This window comes from Lepidochelys kempii, chromosome 17 (assembly GCF_965140285.1).
Source record: "Lepidochelys kempii isolate rLepKem1 chromosome 17, rLepKem1.hap1, whole genome shotgun sequence".
NCBI lineage: Eukaryota > Metazoa > Chordata > Testudines > Cheloniidae > Lepidochelys > Lepidochelys kempii.
The window spans coordinates 4,157,385-4,182,428 of record NC_136396.1 but is presented as its reverse complement, the minus strand read 5'-3'; the positions used below and the strand labels follow the sequence as shown (position 1 = coordinate 4,182,428).

Genomic DNA, 25,044 nt, shown 5'->3' with positions numbered 1-25,044 from the left:
TACTAAACACAGCTGAAATTTGCTTTAGAAGCCGGGTTCTCATAGACTCCAAAGCCAGAAGGGACCCCAGTGATCTGTCCCTTTGCCCCTCCTTAAACCAGCCCAAATCCATCTAGCTTCCAGCCCTCCCTAAAAACCCAGTCCCTCACAGCCCACATCTTGCTCCCCAGCCTCCCAGAATAGTTCCATCGCTCCCTGCACAGCCCAAGAAAAATTTCATCTTCCATCCCCACAAAATGCATCTCTTTTCCTTCCCCCTGAGGGGTGCTGGGAGCCATTGAACCAAACTGCAATCCTGTATATAACGAAACCACTTCAAGCCAGGGAGTGCAGCAGCACCCCTTACACCGTTAGTTCCAGCACCTACATCCCCCCTCCACCCCCAACCCAACCTCGGCTTCAACACCAATGTCCTCTCCAGCTCTCCCCACCCGCATTCCATCTCCCACCACCCTATTCATCTACACCCTGGCTGGCTAACACCCCCCTTTCCCTTCTTACCTGGGCTGGGGGAGTCTGGCAGAAACAGGAGATCCCTTAGGCTGCTGAGGGCTGCTCTGGGCCTCTCCCTGGCTGGGTTGAGTGTAGAGGGTTCCTTTGGGCCTGGATCTTCCAGCTTCCCTTGGGAGTCCCTCCTAGGTTTGGGGAGGAGCCAGCTGAGCAGGCAGGTGTAGTATTAAGGACCCTGACTGTACTGTGCAGCAGTGGCCACTAGGTGGCAGTGTTGCGCAGCCCCCCCCCCCCGCAAGGTACAGCCAGGTGCCTCGAGGCCAAGCCCATGGTCGGCGCGCACCTGCCACAAGGAGCAATTCCCCAGTTCCCTGGTGGCCCTGTCCTAAGCGTTGGGCACTCGTGTTCTGGCCCACGATGGGCGTGTATAGGCAGCAAAGCACTGGGAGACACAGACTTGCGGGGCCAGGAGGAGATTCCGTCTGAAGTGTTTCTGTAGCACCTGCCGCCCTAGCTTCATCTGGGTACCAAGTTCAGCTGTTAACACCAGTGTTCCCTCTACCAGGCCTCTGGGTCGGCTTGCTGATCAGCGCCTTTATCCCAGCCAGCTGCTCTGTCATCTACATTGGGCGGATGAACTGGAAAAGGGCCTCCGAGGAGGTAACCAGCTTTACTTCAGTGTATTGCAGGTTATATTTGGCACGCATGCAAGTGGGGGGGACAGGAGGTGATGGCGCAGACCTATTAGTGAAACATCTTAGGGTCCCTGAATAGCCATGACTTAGCAGCAGTGGGCTCAATGCAGACATTGGGTGAGGTTTCCTGCCGTTATGCCGCCATATTGGCCATATCCATGTTAAAAATCACAATGACCTGGCTAACACTCGTCACCATATTTATCCCTCTTGAATAATCAGTAATCAGTTACACTCCTTTAGGGGCCTCCCAGTCACGCTTCTTTAAGCGTTAGCCACAAGTGGTGTCGCCTGTTCCCACGGCAGGGAGCCAGCTGGCCATGTCGTTAAAGGTGAAAGGGAAGGAAGGCCTTGTCCCTGCCCTGTTCTGAGTTCCACGGAGCTCCTGTAATCTTTGCTGCAAGCCTGAGCGAACACAGCCCAGCAAAAGGTGCCAGACCCCACACTGCTGAGTGCTTCTATGTTGCAGGAGAAGGCTGGACAGCACCATGAAAACTGATTTTTAGCTATTTTGGTTTAATGCAAGGGGTTTGTATAGCCAGCGATTCTATTAATGATTTGGGCTCCTGCTAGTTTTTCATATATAGTTAAAAGCAGTTCAGGTCACCTATTACTCATTGGGTCCTTGTGGGCTTTTAATGCCAACCCTGGATAGAGAGCTCAAGAGCAAACCAGTCTGGATAGAATCATAGAATATCAGGGTTGGAAGGGACCTCAGGAGGTCATCTAGTCCAACCCCCTGCTCAAAGCAGGACCGATCACCAATTAAATCATCCCGGCCAGGGCTTTGTCAAGCTTGACCTTAAAAACTTCTAAGGAAGGAGATTCCACCACCTCCCTAGGTAACGCATTCGTGTTTCACCCCCTCCTAGTGAAAAAGTTTCTCTTAATATCCAACCTAAATCTCCCCCACTGCAACTTGAGACCATTACTCCTTGTTCTATCATTTGCTACCACTGAGAACAGACTAGATCCATCCTCTTTGGAACCCCCTTTCAGATAGTTGAAAGCAGCTATCAAATCCCCCCTCATTCTTCTTTTCCGTAGACTAAACATCCCCAGTTCCCTCAGCCTCTCCTCATAAGTCATGTGTTCCAGTCCCCTAATCATTTCTGTTGCCCTCCGCTGGACTCTTTCCAATTTTTCGACATCCTTCTTGTAGTGTGGGGCCCAAAACTGGACACAGTACTCCAGATGAGGCCTCACCAGTGTCGAATAGAGGGGAACGATCACGTCCCTCGATCTGCTGGCAATGCCCCTACTTATACATCCCTAAATGCCATTGGCCTTCTTGGCAACAAGGGCACACTGTTGACTCATATCCAGATTCTCGTCCACTGTAACCCCTAGGTCCTTTTCTGGAGAACTGCTGCTGAGCCATTCGGTCCCTAGTCTGTAGCGGTGCATGGGATTCTTCTGTCCTAAGTGCAGGACTCTGCACTTGTCCTTATTGAACCTCATCAGATTTCTTTTGGCCCAATCCTCCAATTTGTCTAGGTCCCTCTGTATCCTATCCCTACCCTCCAGCGTATCTACCTCTCCTCCCAGTTTAGTGTCATCTGCAAACTTGCTGAGGGTGCAATCCACACCATCCTCCAGATCATTTATGAAGATATTGAACAAAACCGGCCCCATGACCTACCCTTGGGGCACTCCACTTGATACCGGCTGCTAACTAGACATGGAGCCATTGATCACTACCCATTGAGCCCGACAATCTAGCCAGCTTTCTATCCACCTAATAGTCCATTCATCCAGCCCATACTCCTTTAACTTGCTGGCAAGACTACTGTGGGAGACAGTGTCAAAAGCTTTGCTAAAGTCAAGGAACAACACGTCCACAGCTTTCCCTTCATCCACAAAACACACACAACCTAAACCTCTCAGCCCTTGGATACTTTTTGGGCTGTTGTTGCTCTTGGGGTTCTTTCTTTAGTCAGAACGTCCATGCCAGCAAAAGCTCCATACTCATGTAACACAAATCTCATTGCTGGGCAGTGATATCTCCTGTGAGACAAACTATATCTGAAATGTGATAGTAAAACTTGCTTTGTAAGACAAATATATTTTCCCTTCCGACCTGCTGCATACAACAGTGATCATCTGAGTACAGTGTGTTTATGTTCCTAGGCTCAGCAACGGGCAGGTGTGAGCCAGTTGGCTGGCGAGGATTTGAACTCAGCTCCTATCTCATACACGACGGCTCTCCCCTCTGGTAGGGAACAGGTTTGATTTACTAATGGCCTAATAGTGTGACCTGCAGATGTTTAGGTAGCACATATATGACCCGAGTAACTGAAGTGTTGGCCAGTGGGTAGCTAACTAAAACCACTACCGTTCTTGGCAAGCGTGTTGGGCAGGGTGTATGCACGTGCCTAAGCAGTTTGTGGGAAGTGGAGTTTAATTGCATTGATTATATAACATGTAAAGAAGTATTACCATGCTCTGCACTAGTTACAATGCAAGCCACACTAGGGCTAGTGTTAGGAAACGAACCCTTGAGTCCCAGTGTGGAAACCTGACATACCTGCAGGGAAACTAAGGGTGTTACGCCGCATAGCTCTGGGCTGAGTGGACTCTTGCCCTTGCTGGTTTAGAGTTGCTGTCTCTCACCCCACGAAGATCTAGGCTGCTCAACAAGTGGAATTTCTAGGCCGCAGTAGGCTGAGCCCAGAGTTGGGCCTCCTGTTGTGCATCTGGGAGGGTGGAGCCTGTTCCGTTGGCAGCTGGCCTGCAATCCAGTTTATTTTAAAACAATAAATGGGGTTTAAAGAGCAGAAAGCGCAAAACCCCTCCTACTTCTAGTAAGTGCTTGGCCTGCTCAGCTCTGTTTTCCCTTGCACCCTGCACTGAAGGGCAGGCACAGGGCTCTTCCTGCAAGCTTGGGAGAGGAGGGGAAAACACCAGCTATAAGCATGGGAATTGAGGCATAAAGAAAGCAGAAGAGGAGGGGATCAGCGGGGTTGTAAGGGCTGCAGAAGGCCTCGTTCACTCCCCGCCCCTTCCAAAGAGGAAAAACAAGCATGCGGTGAAGCAGTTTAAGTTCAGTACTCCCAGAGAGAGTTGGCAAGGAACTCTTCAGCATTGGGCCAGGGCTTAATTTAATTTGTGACGTCTCTGCTGGCTATCCTAGTGCTGCCAGCTACAAACTCATTTCTACAGCCTGAGCAGCCCTGCAGCACCACTGCCTCTCCACCCCCCCTTGTTGTGTTGCAGTGGAAGCAGAAGCCCAGAACGGCGTTGTTCTGACGCGCATCACTAAGAACGAGGGTCAGACGTACCAGCTAACGCTCCAGGAAGCCATGCCTGCCCTTTCCACGGTTGGTGAAATGCTGTCTGTGAAGCAGCTGATCATACGGCGTGGGCTGGCTGTCATTGCAGCTATTGCTGTACTCGCAGTAGGCATTCTAATTAGGGCCATGACTATCCCTCACTAGCGTCACGCCAGCGACCAGCCAGGGGTGTGGATAAAGGGAAGGAGAGCCCCTGGCTCACTAGGTAGCTGAAGCATGGACCCAGCTACAGAAGACTAACACTCCACCAACACTCCACCGGTCCTACTGTCACAGCAAGAGCAAAGAGTCCACTTTATCAGAAGACTAGAGGTGACCAGTGCTATGAGTTGCTCTACATGGTGTCTTTGGAAATGGCTAAAGGTTGCTATGGGAATCTCATCCCACAGCTGGCTGAATAGGCTGGAAATACTTTGGAGGACTGCCCTCTCTACCTGCAACAGCTTTTCAATTGCAAGCACTGATAACTTATCACCACAGTGAACTTCTATTGCTTGTAATCCGCTAGCAGCAGCAGCAGCTTGTGTGTGTTCAGGACTGCTGGCATGGTGATTCAATTGCCTTTAATGATGAATAAATCTCTCAAGCTGCCAATTAGGGTATTGCAATACCTCCTTTGGTTTGAGATTCATATTCGTGTTTGGCTGCCATGGCAGAAGACAGTCACTGAGCTCGAGTTAGCTGTGAACCTCTTCAGAGCATATTCTCCATCTCCGCTCTCAACAGTGGTGTACCTGCTTTAGATGCATGCTGTCTTAAAGGACGGCTCCATAGGGGGAGAGCTGAAGGAACAGTTTCCAAAGGAGTTTGCATTAGCATCAAATCATTTGACACAGGAACACTATGTGCAGATCTCATTCTTCCTTACCTCACTGCCTATCTGTGGGTGGGGAGGAGATTTCAATAATACTTGTAGCTCTAGCGTGAAGCTTCCAGTATAGTTTTGCTGGCTCCCTCCCTAACCTGTAGACATGTACACCACAGCACCAGGCTATACTGACAACAGATAGAAGCATGAAAGGTTTACATCTGTAATAGCTTACCACTCAGAGCACTGTTCACCAAGAGGTCAAAGGCCTTTTTCTGGGGGGTAAATATTCCCAGTTTACGAATGGGGGGAAGTCAAGTGAAGAGACTTGCCTGGGATCACACAGTGAATGGGTGGCAGAACTGCATATAAACCTGGTTTCCTGACTCCCTCTCAAGTACTTATCTGTATTGCCTCCTCTACTGAACCAACAAAGCTCAATTCATTCTTGTTTGTCAGGCAGTGTTTATTTAGTACGTTCAAAATATATATATATATATTTAACTAAACATCATACATTTATATCTACTGAACAAAAGGCAAATCATTTTTCAATATAAATTCTTTAGTTAAATTTAATAGTATATCAAGTTGTTTATTTTCCTTATTGTTTAAAAATATTTGTTTTAAAAAGCTGGAACCTCTTCTAGTGCTTAAGTTTACCCAGTATTGTCCCCTTCAGCTGAAATACATCCCCTGTTAATTAACTGATGCCTTCCTAGGATTAGGTATACTTCACTTGGAAGTATGTTCTGGTTTCTCTCCAGCAGCAAATGGAAATATGCCACGAGTGAGTTCTCTTAATTCCTAATGCTCTAAACACTGCACCTGAATGTCAGAATGCAAGCCTGGCAGATAGGAGCACAGGTGACTGCAGCATTACGAGAGAGACCCTGCAACTCTCTAGCAGCTGTAGCAGGTCCCTCACTTCGGAAGCTGCAGCCAGTTGAATGTGCGGTCAGATTAAATCACAGGGCTAACAAGTGGACAATCTCTTTTTCTGGGGGAGATTCTAAGGACACATGTCCTAGGTTAGAATGTGAGCAGCAGCCTCAATGTACATTTAGTCAGATTTTACTAATACTCAAGACCAATTCTGTCTCCACCACCCCAGAAAGGAAGAGATACCACACTAATTATGAGGTGTGGAAGATAGTTACTACAACCCAAGGAAGGTACCAGAAAAGGGAAGAACTGTAAAGAAAACGTCTCTGTCCATTAAGATGTAAAAAGGCTACTTCTGTTTTATTTTGGGCTTTTACTCTTTACATTAAGTGGATCAGGTCCTGATTTCCCTCTTTTTGGAGGACTCTGGAAGAATCATTGGAGGAACTGAACTGTGATGGCTCACAGACTGAAATGTAAGCCCAAGTTCTAGTTCTCCAGCAAAGGTGATAGTCCTGAGAAGACATACGCAGACCGCCTCTGACATGGTCTTTATACAGCATGGAGTAGCAGCGGAGGGTGCTGCTGTTTCCTGCTTTGCAGTTCTCTTCTAACTCACTGCTGGTTGCATGACCAATACTTTATACCCACTGCTGCATTAATCCCTTTATTGACGCATGGCTTTTCAAATCACATGAAGTGCCAGCCCAAGCAGTTACTAGCTAGTGCATTCTTACTTTACTTCTCATTGTTTTGTGCACTTAACATTTCATAGAAAAAAGTAAAACTCTTAAGCGGAAAAAGGTCATTACATAAAGTGTGCGGTCAGGATACAAGTACTGCGGCTTGGTTATAACAGGTCAGGTCACTTCTTTTCTTCAGGAGTAGGCTACCTGTGAAGGCAAAGAAAGATATTGTATAACTTCAGTAAAGAGATGGAATAAATTCCAACTCCTAGATATTAACAAAGGTGGGTGCGCATTCCCCACTTGAACAGACTCTAGATCCAATAGACACTGCTTTTCCTGGCCCACTTGCCATTCTCTTAATCCCTATTATCATGCCCCTTTTGACTCTTACTTTGAGTACTGTATAGAATCCACAGCCTAGATGCTGCATGCAAGAGAAGAATCATCCCTTCACAACCCCCATGTGACCAGGCTGTAAGGGTAAAGAGTCAAAGTGATGGACGGAAGGAAAGCCTGCATCACTCCAGGCTGTACCCACATCCGCCGCTCTGAAAGATTCCCCCCTCTACAAGCAGGGTCTGTAATACACCACACAAGGAAAGTCCTATCTTGCTTCAGCAGGACTAGCAGGGCTTTGAAACCTGCTGCTCCTCAGCAATGACTGAGCCAGCACAGTCTCTGCACTGCCAAGGCACCACCCAGGGCTGCTCTCTTCAGCACAGGTCACTGATCTTGGGAAAACCCAAATGCTTTTAAAAATGCCTCTAGTCACCCTCTTCACTGAGAAGGCACGTAATGAGGTGTGGGGAGATGGCAGAACAAGGCCTTATTTTAAAGAGAGTTGGTCACAAGACTGGCACAATAGGTTAAGAGGGAACTCATTCCATAGTGCATGGTAACAAAGAATTTGGGAAGGGACAGAAAACTGTGTGCTTCAGGGCTCATCAAGCCAATCTCTGACGAGTGGAGACCTAATGGTGGGCAACAATTAGCCTGCAATTGCCTGATGTGGGGATCTTGCACCTCTGGCTGGCCACTGTCAGACAGGATATTGCACTAGAGGGACAGTGGATGTGATCCCCAATGGCGATTCCAATTCAACCAGTCTTTACTGACATACTGATCTACAATTACCATTCCCTTCTGTCCCCAAGTCCAGCCATGCTGCGGCAGGAAAGATTCACAAGTTAGAGTTGACATGTATGCTGTGTGGCATGACAGCACACGCAGCCCCTGGTTACCCTCACTTTCCCCAGGCAGCATGTACGGCCTGGTTTGCTGCATTACTGGAGGCTGTTCATTTGGAATTTTAAGACATTTTTCACAATGGACCGTCTTGAATCATAGAATCATAGAATATCAGGGTTGGAAGGGACCCCAGAAGGTCATCTAGTCCAACCCCCTGCTCAAAGCAGGACCAATTCCCAGTTAAATCATCCCAGCCAGGGCTTTGTCAAGCCTGACCTTAAAAACCTCTAAGGAAGGAGATTCTACCACCTCCCTAGGTAACGCATTCCAATGTTTCACCACCCTCTTAGTGAAAATTTTTTTCCTAATATCCAATCTAAACCTCCCCCACTGCAACTTGAGACCATTACTCCTCGTTCTGTCATCTGCTACCATTGAGAACAGTCTAGAGCCATCCTCTTTGGAACCCCCTTTCAGGTAGTTGAAAGCAGCTATCAAATCCCCCCTCATTCTTCTCTTCTGCAGGCTAAACAATCCCAGCTCCCTCAGCCTCTCCTCATAACTCATGTGTTCCAGTCCCCTAATCATTTTTGTTGCCCTTCGCTGGACTCTCTCCAATTTATCCACATCCTTCTTGAAGTGTGGGGCCCAAAACTGGACACAGTACTCCAGATGAGGCCTCACCAATGTCGAATAGAGGGGAACGATCACGTCCCTCGATCTGCTCGCTATGCCCCTACTTATACATCCCAAAATGCCATTGGCCTTCTTGGCAACAAGGGCACACTGCTGACTCATATCCAGCTTCTCGTCCACTGTCACCCCTAGGTCCTTTTCCGCAGAACTGCTGCCTAGCCATTCGGTCCCTAGTCTGTAGCTGTGCATTGGGTTCTTCCGTCCTAAGTGCAGGACCCTGCACTTATCCTTATTGAACCTCATCAGATTCCTTTTGGCCCAATCTTCCAATTGGTCTAGGTCCTTCTGTATCCTATCCCTCCCCTCCAGCATATCTACCACTCCTCCCAGTTTAGTCCTCCCAGTTTAGTCCTTTAGTCCCAGCAGAATCCTCCACCTGCTCCAAACTGAAAGAGTTTCATGCCACCCAGACAGCCCTGCTCCCCCTCTCCAGAGCTCAACAGCACCTCTGGGAGGGAGGGAAATATCCCCACATCCACAGGGGGTGTCTGCAGCAGAGCCAAAAGCCAACCTTCCCCTCTCAGCCCAGTCCCGCCACAGTATCCCTGTAAGTAATGCGCAGCTGCAAATGCCACATATTCAGTTCGTTAGCCAGGTAGCCAACCTACTCCCAAAGAAAGCTCTCATGCCGAAAGAGTTGCGGAAGCAGCTCATGCAGCCCTTGCAGATCCCATCCAGCCATGTCCCAACCCCTGTTCTTCAGGAGGAGGACTCAGTTTCTCATACGTTACCCATCAAATTAGAGCAATAATGGCCTAGCAGACTCAGAGGGTTTACCCAAGAATCAGCTCAGCTCTGTTACCAGTCTGGATCCTGCTAGCATAAGTGAGAGAGAAGCAGATTTGAGTGCTTCTGGCTGGCCCTGCTGTCACACAGATCTCAGCTCAAAAGTTACAGTAGAGCAGCTTCTAGGAGAGGAGCAAGGCTGGGAAGTGGGACCTCCTGGCGCTAAATGGGCTCAGAAATAAACCCTCATTTAAAACACACAATGGTACAGAAAAACAGAGCCCCAAAGCTCACCTTTATCACCGCAGCCAGTATGGCTCCCAGTAGGGCCAGGGCAATGAGCCCCAGTCGGCCTTTGTTAAATTGCTTCAAGAAGAAGAACTTTGCCCAGTCCAGCTTCCTCTGACTGTTTGGCGGGTACCGGATTTTGTTCATACTTTCCATCGTCAGAGACTTAATTAAGCAGGAGCGGCGATGGGAGAAGGTCTCAAAGCTGTGTCTGCCGTGGTAGTTGCCCATTCCACTGTTCCCTGAATGTGTCAACACACACACTAGTTAGCATGCAGTTGGTTGGGTAAGTTAATCAGTCAGGCACATCCAGGCTTGCAGTGTGCCACATGAAAACAAAGGCACAGAATGTGCACCATAGGTGGGAATTCACTAGACAAGTTCCTTTCAAAACCCAGCTCCTCTTCAGTAACCTGCCCCCCGTCAAACCTTTGGTGGGTCTAAGTCCCGTTTCCAGAGGACAGGTGTCCACATCACAACAGGACCCCCTGATGGCATTTTCAGCAGAGAGACCAAGGACTGAATGGGCCTGGAAACGAAGTTAGCAGCTCATCCACAGAAGAGGTCATTCCAGGCCAGGGTGGAGGAATGTTGGTGCAGTGCAGGTGTATGCGCTGGAAGCTGCCTATGGGTGTGTGTCTACCTGTTCTGAGGATAAACGGGGGGAATTCAGGCCAGCAGGTTTCTATGGGAACCTGCTGTCTGTCTGTCTATTTTTTAAGAAGGTCTAGGGGCCACCTGCTGTACAGAACTCCAAGGCTCTGATCCATCACGAGATCACTGGAAAGAACCAGTGGCTAAGATACAGAGATCAGCTCTACACAGCACACTCATGGTTTATTACACAAAGTTCCTGTAACTCACCGACTCCACCGAAGGGCAGATCTGGGAGAGTGTAGTGCATAATGACATCATTTGCAGTGACACCTCCGCTGGAGGTCTCCGATATCATCCTTTTGATCAACTAATAAAACACAAACAGACGATACAATACCAGATAACCCACCGGCTGCGTTCAGTATAAAGTTTTAGATGGATGATCAACACTGTGATAGAAACTATCTTGACAAAGAAATTTAGGGATGATGGGAACCCGCCCATCAAGTTTACTACCTGTGGCTTCAGAAATGTTCTGTTTCTCCAGCCACATTTCATGGGCAAAAATTTTTGAGCTGGAAGTCTCCAAAACAGCACCATGTAGTGGCCGTGTAGCAGCCAACACTTTCCTTGGCATCTTGTCAGATTACAGCATTGTGATGAACGTTTTAAGATCACCACTATAGAGTCAAGTTTTAGAAATGTTTAAAGGGACTAATATTTCAAAGCTAAATGCAGTGAGCATCAAGAGGTGAGAACGGGTGCATGATCAGGGTTACATCACACAGCTCTGCAATTCAGCTGCTAATTCATCAGCTCTGACTAAGGAAGGATTGAAAAGTTCCCCTGAGAGAACCCAGAGACTGGCCAACTAGGGAAATGCCCTAAGAAGCCACCCATAAAGGATGCAGGTTTTATATGGCTATAAATGTAATAAAATCTCAGAGTGCTGAATTAGCAGCTGTATTCCAAGGGCTGGCAAGCAGGCTAACTAGGGCCAAGTGTCACAATGAAGAAGTTGGTGCTGACTGCACAAGATCCTTCCATGCTCAGACTTTGAGATGCCTGATAACTGTCTTTTCCAGGAGGAGCTACCCTTTGTACAGAGTTTTAATACTCTGCATTAACCGAGTTCTTTCCTGTTTTAGAACTAGGAGTTCAGATTCAAGACAACAAATTCTCTTAGCTATGCGAGTACAACCCCACTGCCCTCTGTGGAACTGCACCAGCAGCTGGGTTAGAGTTAGCTTTCCTAGGCAGACACACACACCCCCCTTTCCCTTTTGGTTATAATGTGTTTGGCTTTATCACGTTCCCACTAGCAATAGCTGATTCAATGGTCTGTACAAGATCTGTACTAGCTACAGTCTTTGCAAGTCCGGAGGCCTCAACTTGCTGAATACTGTAATGAAAGATTACCAGCCGCTGTTACTGACTGTGTCCTTACCTGAGCTAGTATTTCAGTCTCTGCTATGTTGCCAAGCTACACATTCTTACATAACACTCGGCTGGTGGTGTATGAACAGGCCTGACCCACTTTGAGAGCCTGGTCACCCTGACCTATTATGACGAGCAGTGGAGTGGTGGGAAGCCGCTTGCCAAAATGACCCATCTATGTTGCGTTCCCACCCGGGTGTGAGGGCAAAACGGATTGATTTAAGTTACTTCCTGCCCCCAGAGTTCCAGAAGCTTTGGGAATATCTGATTCCACAGGACCCAAGAGCTGGGGTTTAACATGAGCTAAAGCCAAATGCACTCAATGAAGCTGTGCCAAGGATGCACCTGGCTCTGTGTTTATAATAAACAGGGCAGAGTTGTGCGTCCAACTGCGCAGTGCGGCCCAGGACCTACCTTTTTATCATTGGAAAATAAATAAAGGGCGAGTGGCTTCTCCCGCTGATTTATGAATTGAATGGCTTCATCTGCACTCTTTATCGTCACGATAGGAAGGAGGGGGCCAAAAATCTCTTCTTTCATGATCCTGGATTCTGGGCTAACATCCGTGAGTATAGTCGGGGCTACGGCAGACAGGGGAGAAAACCGAGTTAGGAATAGGGAAATAAATGCTCTGCTCAAGAAGCCCCGCCTGCTCTCCTGCATCTAGCTCAGCAATGGTCAAGCACAGCTAGTTTCCCCATCTCAATTTTCAAAGAAAATAAATGCAGTTTTGTTGATCTAGTAAGGTGGGTATGCAGCCCGTAGGGCCAGATTAGCCTTATTTCACGAGCAGTAACGCAAGGAACCTACAGGCCGGCATCCTGTAAGACACTGGCTTAAGCAAGTTAGCGTAAGTGAAGCATAGGCCTCTGACCTTTAGCACAAATAACGTGGCCAACGGTCACCCTAGATTTTGAGGAACTGGGAATAGCTTGCTTATGAGACAAGTTGACATAAGACTAAGCAACCGCAGGAATACTGAACTGATACTAAGCTTGGATATTTTTGGACAGGATTGTGGGCAGACATTTAACCACAAATTTGCTTTAGCAATAGGGATGAGTCAATAGGGATGAATATGCTAGCCTATCAGGGAAAGGCACCCCAGTATTATAAGGGTGAGGAAGCTGGATATGGACAGAGGAGGCAGAGTGTTTGTATGAACATTCAGGGTGATTCCCAGGCCTTATATAAGCAAGAACCCACGTGAAGAAGGCAGCTAGCCCTCCAGCTTTCAATCCTTTATCACCTATCTTCAAGCACTGGGGATCTGGACCATCGGACCCATTTTGCGTGCCGGAGACAGGGCTGGTCCTTTGTCTTGTCTCTGACCACCAGATCTCCAAGAAAGGGGTCTGGGTATATAAGTATGAGCATATGCTAGGCAAGAAATAACGGTTAAGATTTCTCTAATGCTCTATTATTGCTATTTGCTTCTGTGGTTTGGAGCTTTCTTGTCTCTATTAATTGTATTAATAAAAGGTGGTTAAGGTTGTGTTTTGCTCTCCAGGTGAGTGCCCTTCCCATACAGCCTGGGGTTCCCTACAAGATACTGAACTTGTCAGTTTTGACTCTGTTGTGTCTGATCCTGGGGCAAGAACCTTAGGGGACTCCTCTCCTTACCTGAGTACCAATTGGCATTTATTATAGGACCAGGCTACAGTATGCATCGTTAGCAGTTAGGCCAAGTGACTTGCCCGAGGTCACACAGGAAGTCAGTGGCAGAGCCGAGAACAAACCCAGGTTTCCTGGATCCCAGCCCCATGCTTTATCCCTTGTAAAAAGGGAAGGCAATAGGCAGACCTCATGGCTGTGGTGTGGGCACCACCTGAGCACAACCAGAGGCTTTGCACCACGGTGTGACTTCCAAACTGGCACCAGAAGTCTCTGTGACTTAGAAGAGATTTGTACAGATTAATAGGAGTCTGAAAGCTTGGGGTGGGGGGGGAAGAGACCTGAAAATGAGGAAACCGAAGCTGGTCTGTTATTCTGCCATTCACCAGTGTTTTGTTCATACTAGACATGAGGAGAATGAATAGCTATATCAAAACACTGAAACAGCTGACAGAAACACCTCTCCTGTAGGAACATTAGGCTGCAGAGATATTCCTATGTGTTTGCTTTTTATTTTAATCCTCTGCACCAACTGGATTAAACACAGGCCAAATGAGCCAGAAGTCTGACTACACATCAGCTCGGAGAGGAGAGAACACTAGCTGGGCATAAGGATCATGGTCACACCTATATGCCACCTTGTTGTCCCAAGCAAATGTAGAAGGAATACCGATAAAACACGAAGCCTCCTCAGTCTCTCCTCCATAAGCTATCTTCTGCCCTTCCAGCAGCGTCACGAGCCTTTTAAAGTGGTGCTTGTTGACGATCCTTTCGTAATCTGGAGATTTTTTTATATCTTCCCCATGGAATTCCTGTAAAAAAAAAAAAAAAGAAGAAAAGAAAAGGGGGTGGGGTTTAAAAATTGGACAAGTTGATCAATAATCTGGCACCTACCCGCCTAGGCCAGGGTCAGCACAGACATCAGCTGGACTACTGCAAGGCTGCAAATCCTGTCATTACTCAGATGAGGCCATTTCTCAGCCTCGGAAGTGTCTGTCATCTCCTTGAAATGTATTAGTGTGCTCTCAGCAGGTATGGATTTCCAGTTACATTTGCACAGCACAGATCTGAAACTCTACAGGCTTGGGAAAACAGAATGGATGCCAGGAAACACAAGTCGGGCCATCTGACAGAGTAAGTCCCCAGACCTGGCACTGCTATGACAAGGGCTTTGGAGTTGTCAAGTTGTTTACAAACATTCCAAAGCACACACTTGACACCATCATGAGCCTGAAATACAGGTTCGTAATTACGGGAACTCCAGGGGCAAAACACACACAGCTACAATTACAGTGAAAGCAGCTGCAGATTTGCAAAGCAAGCGTCACTTAACACTTACCTTGAGAGTCTTCTTGATATTCTCCACTATTTTGTTCTGGATAGATTGGTCACAGAGGATGTAATCGGGGGCAATGCAGGTCTGCCCACAGTTCAAATACTTCCCCCAAGTTACTCGTCTAAGGACGGAAGAAAAGAATTGATCTCCATTTACTAGTGTTTTACTGACAAGAGGAGCCATCTCTACATGGGGCACTACCCACGCACCACACCCACCCCGAACCATTCTAAGTGATTACTATCTTGCTGTTCAGCTTCTCCCAGGAGCACACCTCCCTGCAGGAGGATGACTCATGTGGGGGGAGATAAGGGATGTTTCTCACCAGAGATTACACCCCCATGATGCTGTTTTCTAGTGATCGGCAAACAAATTTTGAAATCTAGATAAACCAAGCTCATTGGGACCCCCATTACGAGTCAGAGGATCCCCCCAGCTGATGCTGACAGAGGATTCTGAAGCCAATGCTGCATGCAGATGCTAAAACGCAATGGATCAACTGCAGCATAAACTCCAGCAATTCAAGAGCACCTGAACTCTGCAGTCTGCTGCTTTAATTAAAAATAGCCAAGAGTTAGAGCAATAGCCTTGAACAAGGTACAGTAACTATCTTTCTGTAACATTCTGCATCAACATTGGTGATCAGTCGGTCATATCTACAGGCTGCAGCCTTCCAAAGTCTCTACATAGCAAGACCGTTAGTACGTTTGTACGAACAGTACAGGTTTTAGTCTCATTTTACAAGATTAAACAGCATTTGTACCATGCTATGATTTTCTTGTGTTAAAGAACTCTGCGCTCTTACAATGAACACAAACCTTGGGGCCCCCATACTAGATCCTCAAGCTCTGCTCAGGCAACTGGAGAACTGAGTTATGAGCGTACAATAGAATATGCTGCTTCTCCACAACTTTTCAATCTGAGCCATTTTCTTTTGCTGTGCTGCAAGAAAAATGTTAATACCCCAGCATCCATAGTAAGCCGAGTTACTGAATTAGGCCTCTAACAGCTGCTTTAAAGAATGCTGCCTCCTATTTTAAAACAGACCTCCCTAAATATTTGGTTTTGTACTGCTCAATAATTCACAGAGCAGGGTCCCATCAAGGCACGGCAGCTGCCATACACCAGTCTGGGATCGCTGTTCTGCGGGACTCTGAGATCGCTGCTGTGGGACTCTGGACATGTGCCCTTTGTTCTAGATTCTGCAGGATGGCTGTGAAACTGAATGGGATGATACAAACAAAAATCCAAAACCACGGCCTCGATCCTGCCAGTATTGCACATGGAGCAACTTGCAAGACTGGGGTCTATTTAAATAACGAGGGGGCAGATTAAGCTAATTTTTCACCTTTTAAAGTCTCCTCTCTCGCCCAATGTGGTCAGTCAAGTATAATCTAATTTATTTAAACTAATTAGATAAAAGCTTTTAAAAAACATTAACAGAGCCAAATATGCTAAAATAAAAGTTTCATCTTTCAGTTTCTATTTGTTAAAACTCAAACATGCAGAAGTGGGGTCAAGTGGGAGCCAATCAATATCCCAAGACAGAGAGAAACCAGTGTAGGAAAGGACAGCCCGGCCATAAGACACCACCATAGTCACGGAGGCATGTGTCCAACGCTGTGAGCCACAAACATTCCTCATGGACTTCACCCCGCCCCCAGCAATTGAACCTTTAGAGGATGAGCTCACCTGCAGGCAATTTCAATATTGCAGTCCTTATCAATATAACATGGACTTTTTCCACCCAGTTCAAGAGTGACAGGGGTGAGGTGCTTGGCAGCAGCTTCCATGACAATTTTGCCCACTTGGGAACTCCCGGTATAGAAGATGTGATCAAACCTCTCCTTTAGCAGCTCAGTTGTCTCCTTGACTCCTCCATTAATAACTGGGTACAGGTCCTTCAAATGCAGACAGAAATAGCAAGACGTTTGTGTAACTGACTTGACTTTGGTGCAATAAATGTCAAGAGATTTGTAACACGATATCGTTACTTTGCTGTTGCTGCATGGCAAGTTCATTGCAAATGCAGCCCCCATCCCGTTTGGACTGTTTGCTTGGAAATCTCAACACTGCAAAAGGTCTCCCATGCCTGATGTAAGCGGTTAACTCCAGATTCAGAGTCTGGCTCCTTCAAGCAAAGCACCAATTGCTTTAACAAAGCTACAGCCACTTGGGAGGCAATTACTGCCAGCACCAGGTTACAGAAGCCAAGATGGAATCAAAGCCAACAGCAGTGGTTTTTGGTATGGAAATGGCAGTTGCTTCTTAGCTCTTGGACATTTTTACTGATGTGTCAGTAGAAGTCATCGGATTAAACACCACAACAATACAGCATGATGGGAAGTTTGGTTTACTTTCATGGCTTCATTATCTTTAGACAACTGTCTAAACAGGCATGACTGCAGCATCGCAGGAAATACCTGCAACAGACTGCAACTGTGTCTCCTGGGCCATCTGGCGGTGCTCATTAAAAAGAGGGCTGACTTGCTAATGCTGCCTGGGGCAGGGGGAGAATTAAGCCTCTGCTGCTGATAATCCCACTACCTAGAATTCCTTTAGCAAGGCATGGACTACACTGAAGTGTTCACTGCCCGGCGTTCGAGCTCACGGAGCCTGTTCTCTTCTAGCCAGGGAGTGCCATCCCATCCCCATTCTTCAAAATAGCAGACACATGGAGTCAAACGTGCAGGTACTAGCAGGCATTAGTGCTTCACAACCACCACCACCACCAGGTAGGAAACCTCATGCTGTAGGGCTTAAGCAAATCTCTAACTATTAGAGACCAGAATGAGACCTCAGGTAGGTGAAAGATTAGCACACATCTGCCTCTGGCAGGGTTCTTGCACCTCTGGAAGCATCTAGTGCTGGCCACTGTCAGACAGGATGGAGAGCTAGGTGGACCTTGGGTCAGATCCAACGTGGCTAGTCCTGTGTTCCTAAGAAGGGGAAGCCTGAACTGTCTGTAAGAAAGGACACATAATGAAATGCTCCGTGGCAGCAGTCGGGGAAGAATTGCAGCATGTTAACTGGGTCGCAGACAAAACCAGGCTGAATGAGAAGCTGGTTAACAGTTCCCCTTGCAAAAGGAATAGAAGACTCTGGTTTGGTTTAATATTGTGGGAAGAAGGAATTCCCTTTTGGCAATCCACCTGCCAGCCCTGCACAGAGCTAGACAATAGAGGAGATGGGAAATGAAAGTCTGCAAAAAGTCTGGCATTCAAGCCACCTCTCGACTCTCCCCCCCAATACAGAACCACTTGCAGGGACCCACCCCTCACTTATCCTATTGTGCCAACTCTAGTAGGTTTCGGGATCTCAAGGCAGCTCTCCACCAAAATGAGGCTGAAGCAGTTTCCTAGCTGGGGCCAATCAAATTGGTAGTTTTTACATCTATCCCCAGTGAGATTTTAACACTCAAACACCACAAGTCCTGTCAGGGCTAGGATATGAGAATCATTTACCTGCCTTAAAGAGGAGCACAAGCAGCGCAGCAAATCTCACCCTAAGAGGGATTGGTAGGACACATATGGGCCCAGAGGTGGACTGGCCTTTATCCTCTCATAGAGCGCTCAGAGACCCACTAGCCCCCCAGAGATGGCCAGGAACGGCCAGGTTTCTACACCCAAGTAGCTATGACTGCAGACTAAGAGTCGTTGCAACATTTTGATTCAATGTCACTAGCACTAAAGCAGCAGCTGTTCACTTTAGAAATACTGCTGCTTCCCCAACCCTGGTGCTACCAAACAGTAATGCTATCCTTCTCCAGTGCCTGAGTTAACTTGCAAAATAATCCTATTTAAACAGAGCAGGGTTTCACAATAGCTGTCAGGATACAAAAGTGCTGGGATCCCCTTTGTGCTATAATCCTAATTGCAGCATCCTGGCTTGCAGAGTTTGGATACTTTTGGAGAGAGCAGGTCACCATTCATGACAAACTTCAGGAGGCCTGAACCTGTCATTGCTGAAGTCAATAGCAAAACTCCTATTAATTTCTAACACAGAAGCAGGACCTGAAAGGAATGATACCACACTTGGTCCCACAGAGAACCCTGTCCTTCAGAGGCAGTTCAGAACAGCGAACGGAAAGGCGAATAGTCTGCTTGACTTTACAATACACTAACTGCCTGGAACATTCCCTCGTGCATGAGTTCCTCATGGACACCTGCAAAGCCACCTCATTATTTTCCTTCTAATCCCTCCATAAACTCCCCTCTGTTGATCCTGTTGTTCCTAATAGTCTCACTGTTGGCCTGTGCTCCCCTTCCACCCTGTCTGTTTGCTGTATCCACCTGCAAACTCTTTAGGGCAGAGACCATCTTTGTTACATGCCTGTATAGCACCTAGCAAGATGGAACTTGCATTGGCAGAGCCATGCAAATCCACGGATATCCACTATGTCCGCGGACAATGTGTACGGATGGATGCGGATCTAAATTTTATGTCTAGAGCCCTGCAAATATCCTCAGATATCCACGGATCATGTTTGTGGATCGTGGATCAGATACGGATACAAAGCTTGTATCTGCACAGGGCCCAGGCACTGCAAGACAAATGAATAACAACTAAAAACAACAGCACTGTCAGGAATGTTGGCTTTTACTGACCTTGTCAATGTACTGTGGGATCAGCTCAGCTACAAGCTTTGCTGTATTTTCACTTATCTCTGAAGGTTTGATCACTACAGCATTTCCTAAGAGACAAAAGTCAAGACAATGTGTTGTCTGCTTGAGCCTGGAACACACTAAGGGGAGAAAGGATGACGGGAAAGGCCAACAAAACAAGGCACAAGGATTGTACCATACCTGCTGCGATGGCCCCTATTAGAGGCTGCATAATCAAGACAAAGGGGTAGTTCCAAGCCCCAATAACCAGGACCACGCCCAGCGGTTCATGGTGGATGTAGACCTCATCTGTCAGCGTCAATATATTCTTCGAAACAGGCTTCGGGGCGGCCCACGTAGGAAGCCTGTCCACCATCAGGGCGATCTCCCCCAACACTCCCATAATCTCGAAGCTGTATGCATTGCATTCACTCTGTCACAGAGAGCAGGGTGCTCCGTCAGTGAGCGCCACAGCAGGGGTGTCACGTTACTGGAGACACCCGGAGCAAGAGGCAGGATGATGGCAAATCTAATTAGCCGAGGCTGGCGGCTGGCGCACGCACCTACTGCCCGACTGCGGGGGGCGGGGGATGCCCCCAGAAGACACATGTCTACAACAAGAAAAGGAGGACTTGTGGCACCTTAGAGACTAACCAATTTATTTGAGCATGAGCTTTCGTGAGCTACAGCTCACTTCAGCGGATGCATACCGTGGAAACTGCAGCAGACTTTATATACACAGAGAATATGAAACAATACCTCCTCCCACCCCACTCTCCTGCTGGTAATAGCTTATCTAAAGTGATCATCAGGTTGGGCCATTTCCAGCACACAAAAAGGTGGAGGGTGAGAAAACCTGGATTTGTGCTGGAAATGGCCCACCTGATGATCACTTTAGATAAGCTATTACCAGCAGGACAGTGGGGTGGGAGGAGGTATTGTTTCATATTCTCTGTGTATATATAAAGTCTGCTGCAGTTTCCACGGCATGCCTCCGATGAAGTGAGCTGTAGCTCACGAAAGCTCATGCTCAGGTAAATTGGTTAGTCTCTAAGGTGCCACAAGTCCTCCTTTTCTTTTTGCAAAGACAGACTAACACGGCTGTTACTCTGAAACCTGTCTACAACAGACGCGCCCCGGCTTCAGAGCCTGAGCCCAGACGCAGGCAGCGGCCCAGACCTGAAATCGCCCAGGGGGAAGAGGAGGCTGGACCGAGCCTGCAGGGAGCAGGGGGGCCACAGCCACCCCAGGCCCGCCGCACCCACCTCCCACGGGGGGGGGGGGGGTGTTTTAAGCCCTGAACCCGGAGCCAGCCCCTGAGGGCACCGCGCAGCGGGGTCTTGGCGCCAGGCCCCCCCCCGCCGGCAGGGGGGAGGGGTCGCTCAGTGGTGTGAGCACCGGCCTGCTAAACCCAGGGTTGGGAGTTCAATCCTTGAGGGGGCCATTTAGGGATCTGGGGCACCTAGGGGGGACTGGCCCTGCTCCGAGCAGGGGGCGGGACCGGATGACCGCCCGAGGTCCCTTCCGGCCCTGAGAGACGGCGATCGGCGGGGCACCTTGTGCAGATCCGCGTGCAGGGCGGCGGCGATCTCCGTCTCCTTCTCCTTCACCATCCGCTCCAGGGCCCGCAGCTGCCGCAGCCGGAAGGCCCACGGGCGGCAGCGGCCCGAGCGGAACGCGGCCCGCGCGCGCGCCACCGTCTGCTCCGGCGTCTCCATGGCGGGCGGGGACCTGCCGGGAGAGGCGGCGGTCACGGGGCGCCGCGCGGCGCTTCCCCCGGGACCGGCCAATCAGCGGCCGGGCTGCGGGCAGCGCGAGGCAACGACCCCCCGCGCCTGCAGGCGGGAGTTGGCCGCGCTCGCGCAAGGGGCGGGGGCGGGGGGGAGTTTCCGGCGCTGGTTCCCGCTCGGGCGGGGCCCGCCCACCTGACTCTGCCGCGCCTCAGCTGCGGGCAGCCCGCCTCCCACCTGACCCTCCCCCCCCCGCGCTGACACCGCCTCCTTCCGGTCACCTGACCAGGTAGGGACGTGGCCGCACTTCCGGTCCAACCAATATAGGGACCCCCCCCATGGAGAGAGTGGAAGGACCTCGGGGGGAAGAACCTAGCCCCCCATAGAGAGAGAATGGAGGGGCCCCTGTGGGGAACCAGCCCCGCATAGAGAGAGAATGGAGGGGCCCCTAAGGGGCTCAGCCCCCCCCCAGAGAGAGAGAGAATGGAGGGGATGCTGGAGGAACCCAGCCCCCCCCCGAGAGAGAATGGAGGGGCCCCTGTGGGGAACCCGGGCCCCTGTGGGGAACCCAGCCCCCCCCGAGAGAGAGAATGGAGGGGCCCCTAAGGGACTCAGCCCCCCCCCCGAGAGAGAGAATGGAGGGGCCCCTGTGGGGAACCCAGCCCCCCCCGAGAGAGAATGGAGGGGTCCCTGTGGGGAACCCAGCCCCCCCCCGAGAGAGAGAATGGAGGGGTCCCTGTGGGGAACCCAGCCCCCCCCCGAGAGAGAATGGAGGGGCCCCTGTGGGGAACCCAGCCCCCCCCGAGAGAGAGAATGGAGGGGCCCCTAAGGGACTCAGCCCCCCCCCCGAGAGAGAGAATGGAGGGGCCCCTGTGGGGAACCCAGCCCCCCCCCGAGAGAGAATGGAGGGGTCCCTGTGGGGAACCCAGCCCCCCCCGAGAGAGAGAATGGAGGGGCCCCTGTGGGGAACCCAGCCCCCCCCCCGAGAGAGAGAATGGAGGGGCCCCTGTGGGGAACCCAGCCCCCCCCCCGAGAGAGAGAATGGAGGGGTCCCTGTGGGGAACCCAGCCCCCCCCCCCCGAGAGAGAGAATGGAGGGGCCCCTGTGGGGAACCCAGCCCCCCCCCCCCGAGAGAGAGAATGGAGGGGCCCCTGTGGGGAACCCAGCCCCCCCCCCGAGAGAGAGAATGGAGGGGCCCCTGTGGGGAACCCAGCCCCCCCCCGAGAGAGAGAATGGAGGGGCCCCTAAGGGACTCAGCCCCCCCCCCTGAGAGAGAGAATGGAGGGGACGCTGGAGAAACCTAGCCCCCCCATAGAGAGAGAATGGAGGGGCCCCTAAGGGACCCAGCCCCCCCGAGAGAGAGAATGGAGGGGCCCCTGTGGGGAACCCAGCCCCCCCAGAGAGAGAGAATGGAGGGGACGCTGCAGGAATCCAGCCCCCCCGAGAGAGAGAATGGAGGGGCCCCTGTGGGGAACCCAGCCCCCCCCCCGAGAGAGAGAATGGAGGGGCCCCTGTGGGGAACCCAGCCCCCCCCCAGAGAGAGAGAATGGAGGGGCCCCTGTGGGGAACCCAGCCCCCCCCCGAGAGAGAGAATGGAGGGGCCCCTAAGGGACCCAGCCCCCCCGAGAGAGAGAATGGAGGGGCCCCTGTGGGGAACCCAGCCCCCCCCAGAGAGAGAGAATGGAGGGGCCCCTAAGGGACCCAGCCCCCCCGAGAGAGAGAATGGAGGGGCCCCTGTGGGGAACCCAGCCCCCCCCAGAGAGAGAGAATGGAGGGGACGCTGCAGGAATCCAGCCCCCCCAGAGAGAGAGAATGGAGGGGACGCTGGGGAGAGTCACCCTGATGCCTCCCCAAACACACCCAGGAAGCGGAAGGACCCACCTGCTCCAAAGCACCCGGAGTGTGTAGAGGATTCTGGATGTGGGTCCTTGCCAGGGTGTGCACTGTGTTGGGGTGGGGGTTATGTGTGGGTGGGTGCAGCAGCAGGGTGGGCGTGGGTCCCTGGTGGGGTGGGAGGAGAGTCAGGGTGGGCACATTAGGGCAGACATGGGTCCCTGTTGAGCGAGTGCAGTGTTGAGTGGGGATAGTGTCAGAGTAGGTGGAATGGGGGAGGGGGTGCATGTCCCTGTCATGCAGAACCAGTCACTACCCCATAACACCTGCTTTAATCCATCTGTCTGTGGTTTCTGCAGCCCGTTCTGCTTTTTTTAGGGCCTGATTTTCAGAAGCATTGAGCACCTGCAGCCCCATGACTTTATTTGGAGCTGTGGGAGCTTAGTGCCCTGATGGTACCCAGCGCTGTGCAGCTATGCCACAGGTAGCAAGTCCATGCCTGAGGGACTAGAGTCTAAGAGTATGTCTACAGTGCAGCTGATAGTGTGCCTCTTTGCCTGCAAAGACTGACTCCAGCTAGTGCCCTAAAAATAGCTGTGTGGAGGTTGTAGAAAGGGCGAGCCACCCGTGTTTGAGCCTGCCCACCCCCCGGGTCTATACTCGAGTGGCTAGCTTGTGCCATAATGTCTACAGTGCTATTTTTAGAACGCTAGCTGGAGCAGAGCTAGCATGTATCTGTCTACCTAGTCTGAGAGTCACACCCCCAGCTGCAGCGGGGACATACCCTAAAGGCCTGAGCAGCAGGTATGATATAGAACAAGCAAAAGAAAGCGTACAGTGTTTGGATCTGTATTTCACATAGAGGTGCAGTTTCACCTGTCCTTTGGAACAGGGGCACTTGACGTGCAGCACCTGGGAGGTGGACGTAGGGGCCTGGGGAAGCACCATGACAATGGATACGAGATCAGGAGTAGACAAAGCATTGAATTTGGGCTGGAAGGGAGGGACTAGGTGTAGGAGAGATGGAGGTAGAGACAGACAAGGTTGGAAGAGATAATGAAGGAGCCATTGCAGTCTAGGGTGTGGGGTAAATTACTTTGCAAATTTGTAAACAACAGTAGGGCCCTTGCAGGTTCGGGCATGGCCAGCCCAAGAGGCATGTTCCCTTTGACCCATTTAGCTTGGTACAGTCCTGATCCTGAGTCAATATTAGCAGAGCATGTCGAGCTCATTTGAATAAACAGGTGTATAGGCATTTACATGCAGCTCGTTCAACCCTCCCAGCAGGTAGAGCTGCAGCTTGGCCCAGGTTTAGAACACCCATCCCAGGGAGCTGGCATCTCTGCCGGTGCCCTGCAACGGTTGGCAAGGGTACTAATCCTCTGCTCATTAATTCTGAGATCGTAAAGTCACAAGATTATGGGTGCAGTTGGGGAATAGGTAGCAGTGGGCAGAGGGACTCCTGAGCAACAAAGGACCCTATGTTCATACAAATCATAGAAAAAAACCTATGGAAAACATGCAAACAGAACACAGCTGCTCAACCTATAGGATTCTCTCTATGTCAGTGTATTTCAGAGTGGTCTCTGGGGTACCAGCTGCTCTCTTGCCCTTTCCCAGGGTCAGGTAGGGCAGCTGAGAAATCTGCCCTGCCTCCGTTCTTTCCCGGAATTTATTTAAACATAACCCCCATCCCTTTTATTTAAATGCTACTAAAAAATGGTAAATATTAAGAATGAATTTGTTTTGAAGTGTAGCACCATTTACTCTAGTGTCTGGGCACCCACACTGCAAAACACAGCTTGATCATTGCAAATTTTACAGGGATAGGAGCTCCTGGTTATAAAGAAGCCATTTGTGTTTACAGAACAACTTCACTGTAAAAGGAGACTTCATTCTCTCCCCAGCCTACTCTATTAAAACAATACAGGCATTTCATTCTATGTCTTTGTATGTCAGAGTTTACCATAAGTAGCTTCCACTACATGAAAATACCTATGCAAGAGGAGGAAAGCTATTCCTCCAGAAGCACTCTTCCTTGCCTGAGAAAATAAAGGGCAGGTATTTCATAGTAAATACCCACAGTGGTTCCCCTTCCCTGGGCGTAGGTAGTTTGCTATTAAGCTTTAACAAAAGTGGCGTGTTATAAAAAGACATTACCTTAATCGCAGCTTC

General features: G+C 49.9%; 2 protein-coding genes across 7 annotated transcripts in view; one reads left to right on the top strand and one right to left on the bottom strand.

The window, feature by feature from the left end:
- The window catches only part of LOC140899686 (multidrug and toxin extrusion protein 1), an 18,263-nt gene extending 12,563 nt beyond the window's left edge, over positions 1–5,700 (top strand). For all 5 annotated transcript variants that reach the window (XM_073315579.2, XM_073315580.2, XM_073315581.2 and 2 more), the window contains 3 exons: positions 1,016–1,110; positions 3,276–3,360; positions 4,362–5,700. In XM_073315579.2, the coding sequence (XP_073171680.2) occupies positions 1,016–1,110; positions 3,276–3,360; positions 4,362–4,582 (401 nt within the window). In that variant the 3' untranslated portion in view covers positions 4,583–5,700. The remainder of the gene's footprint in view (positions 1–1,015; positions 1,111–3,275; positions 3,361–4,361) is intronic.
- On the bottom strand, positions 4,987–25,044 carry ALDH3A2 (aldehyde dehydrogenase 3 family member A2). Of its 2 annotated transcripts, none has more exons than XM_073315588.2 (11): positions 25,030–25,044; positions 20,863–21,037; positions 19,508–19,739; positions 19,310–19,395; positions 16,395–16,603; positions 14,706–14,823; positions 14,037–14,178; positions 12,167–12,333; positions 10,583–10,682; positions 9,725–9,960; positions 4,987–7,024 (listed from the first exon to the last, which is right to left on the bottom strand). In XM_073315588.2, the coding sequence occupies exons 2-11, from the start codon at positions 21,022–21,024 to the stop codon at positions 7,010–7,012; spliced, it is 1,467 nt and encodes a 488-aa protein (XP_073171689.1). In that variant the 5' UTR covers positions 21,025–21,037; positions 25,030–25,044; the 3' UTR covers positions 4,987–7,009. The 2 variants fall into 2 exon arrangements, with proteins under 2 accessions (XP_073171689.1, XP_073171688.1); XM_073315587.2 differs by lacking the exon at positions 25,030–25,044 and adding an exon at positions 22,918–23,276.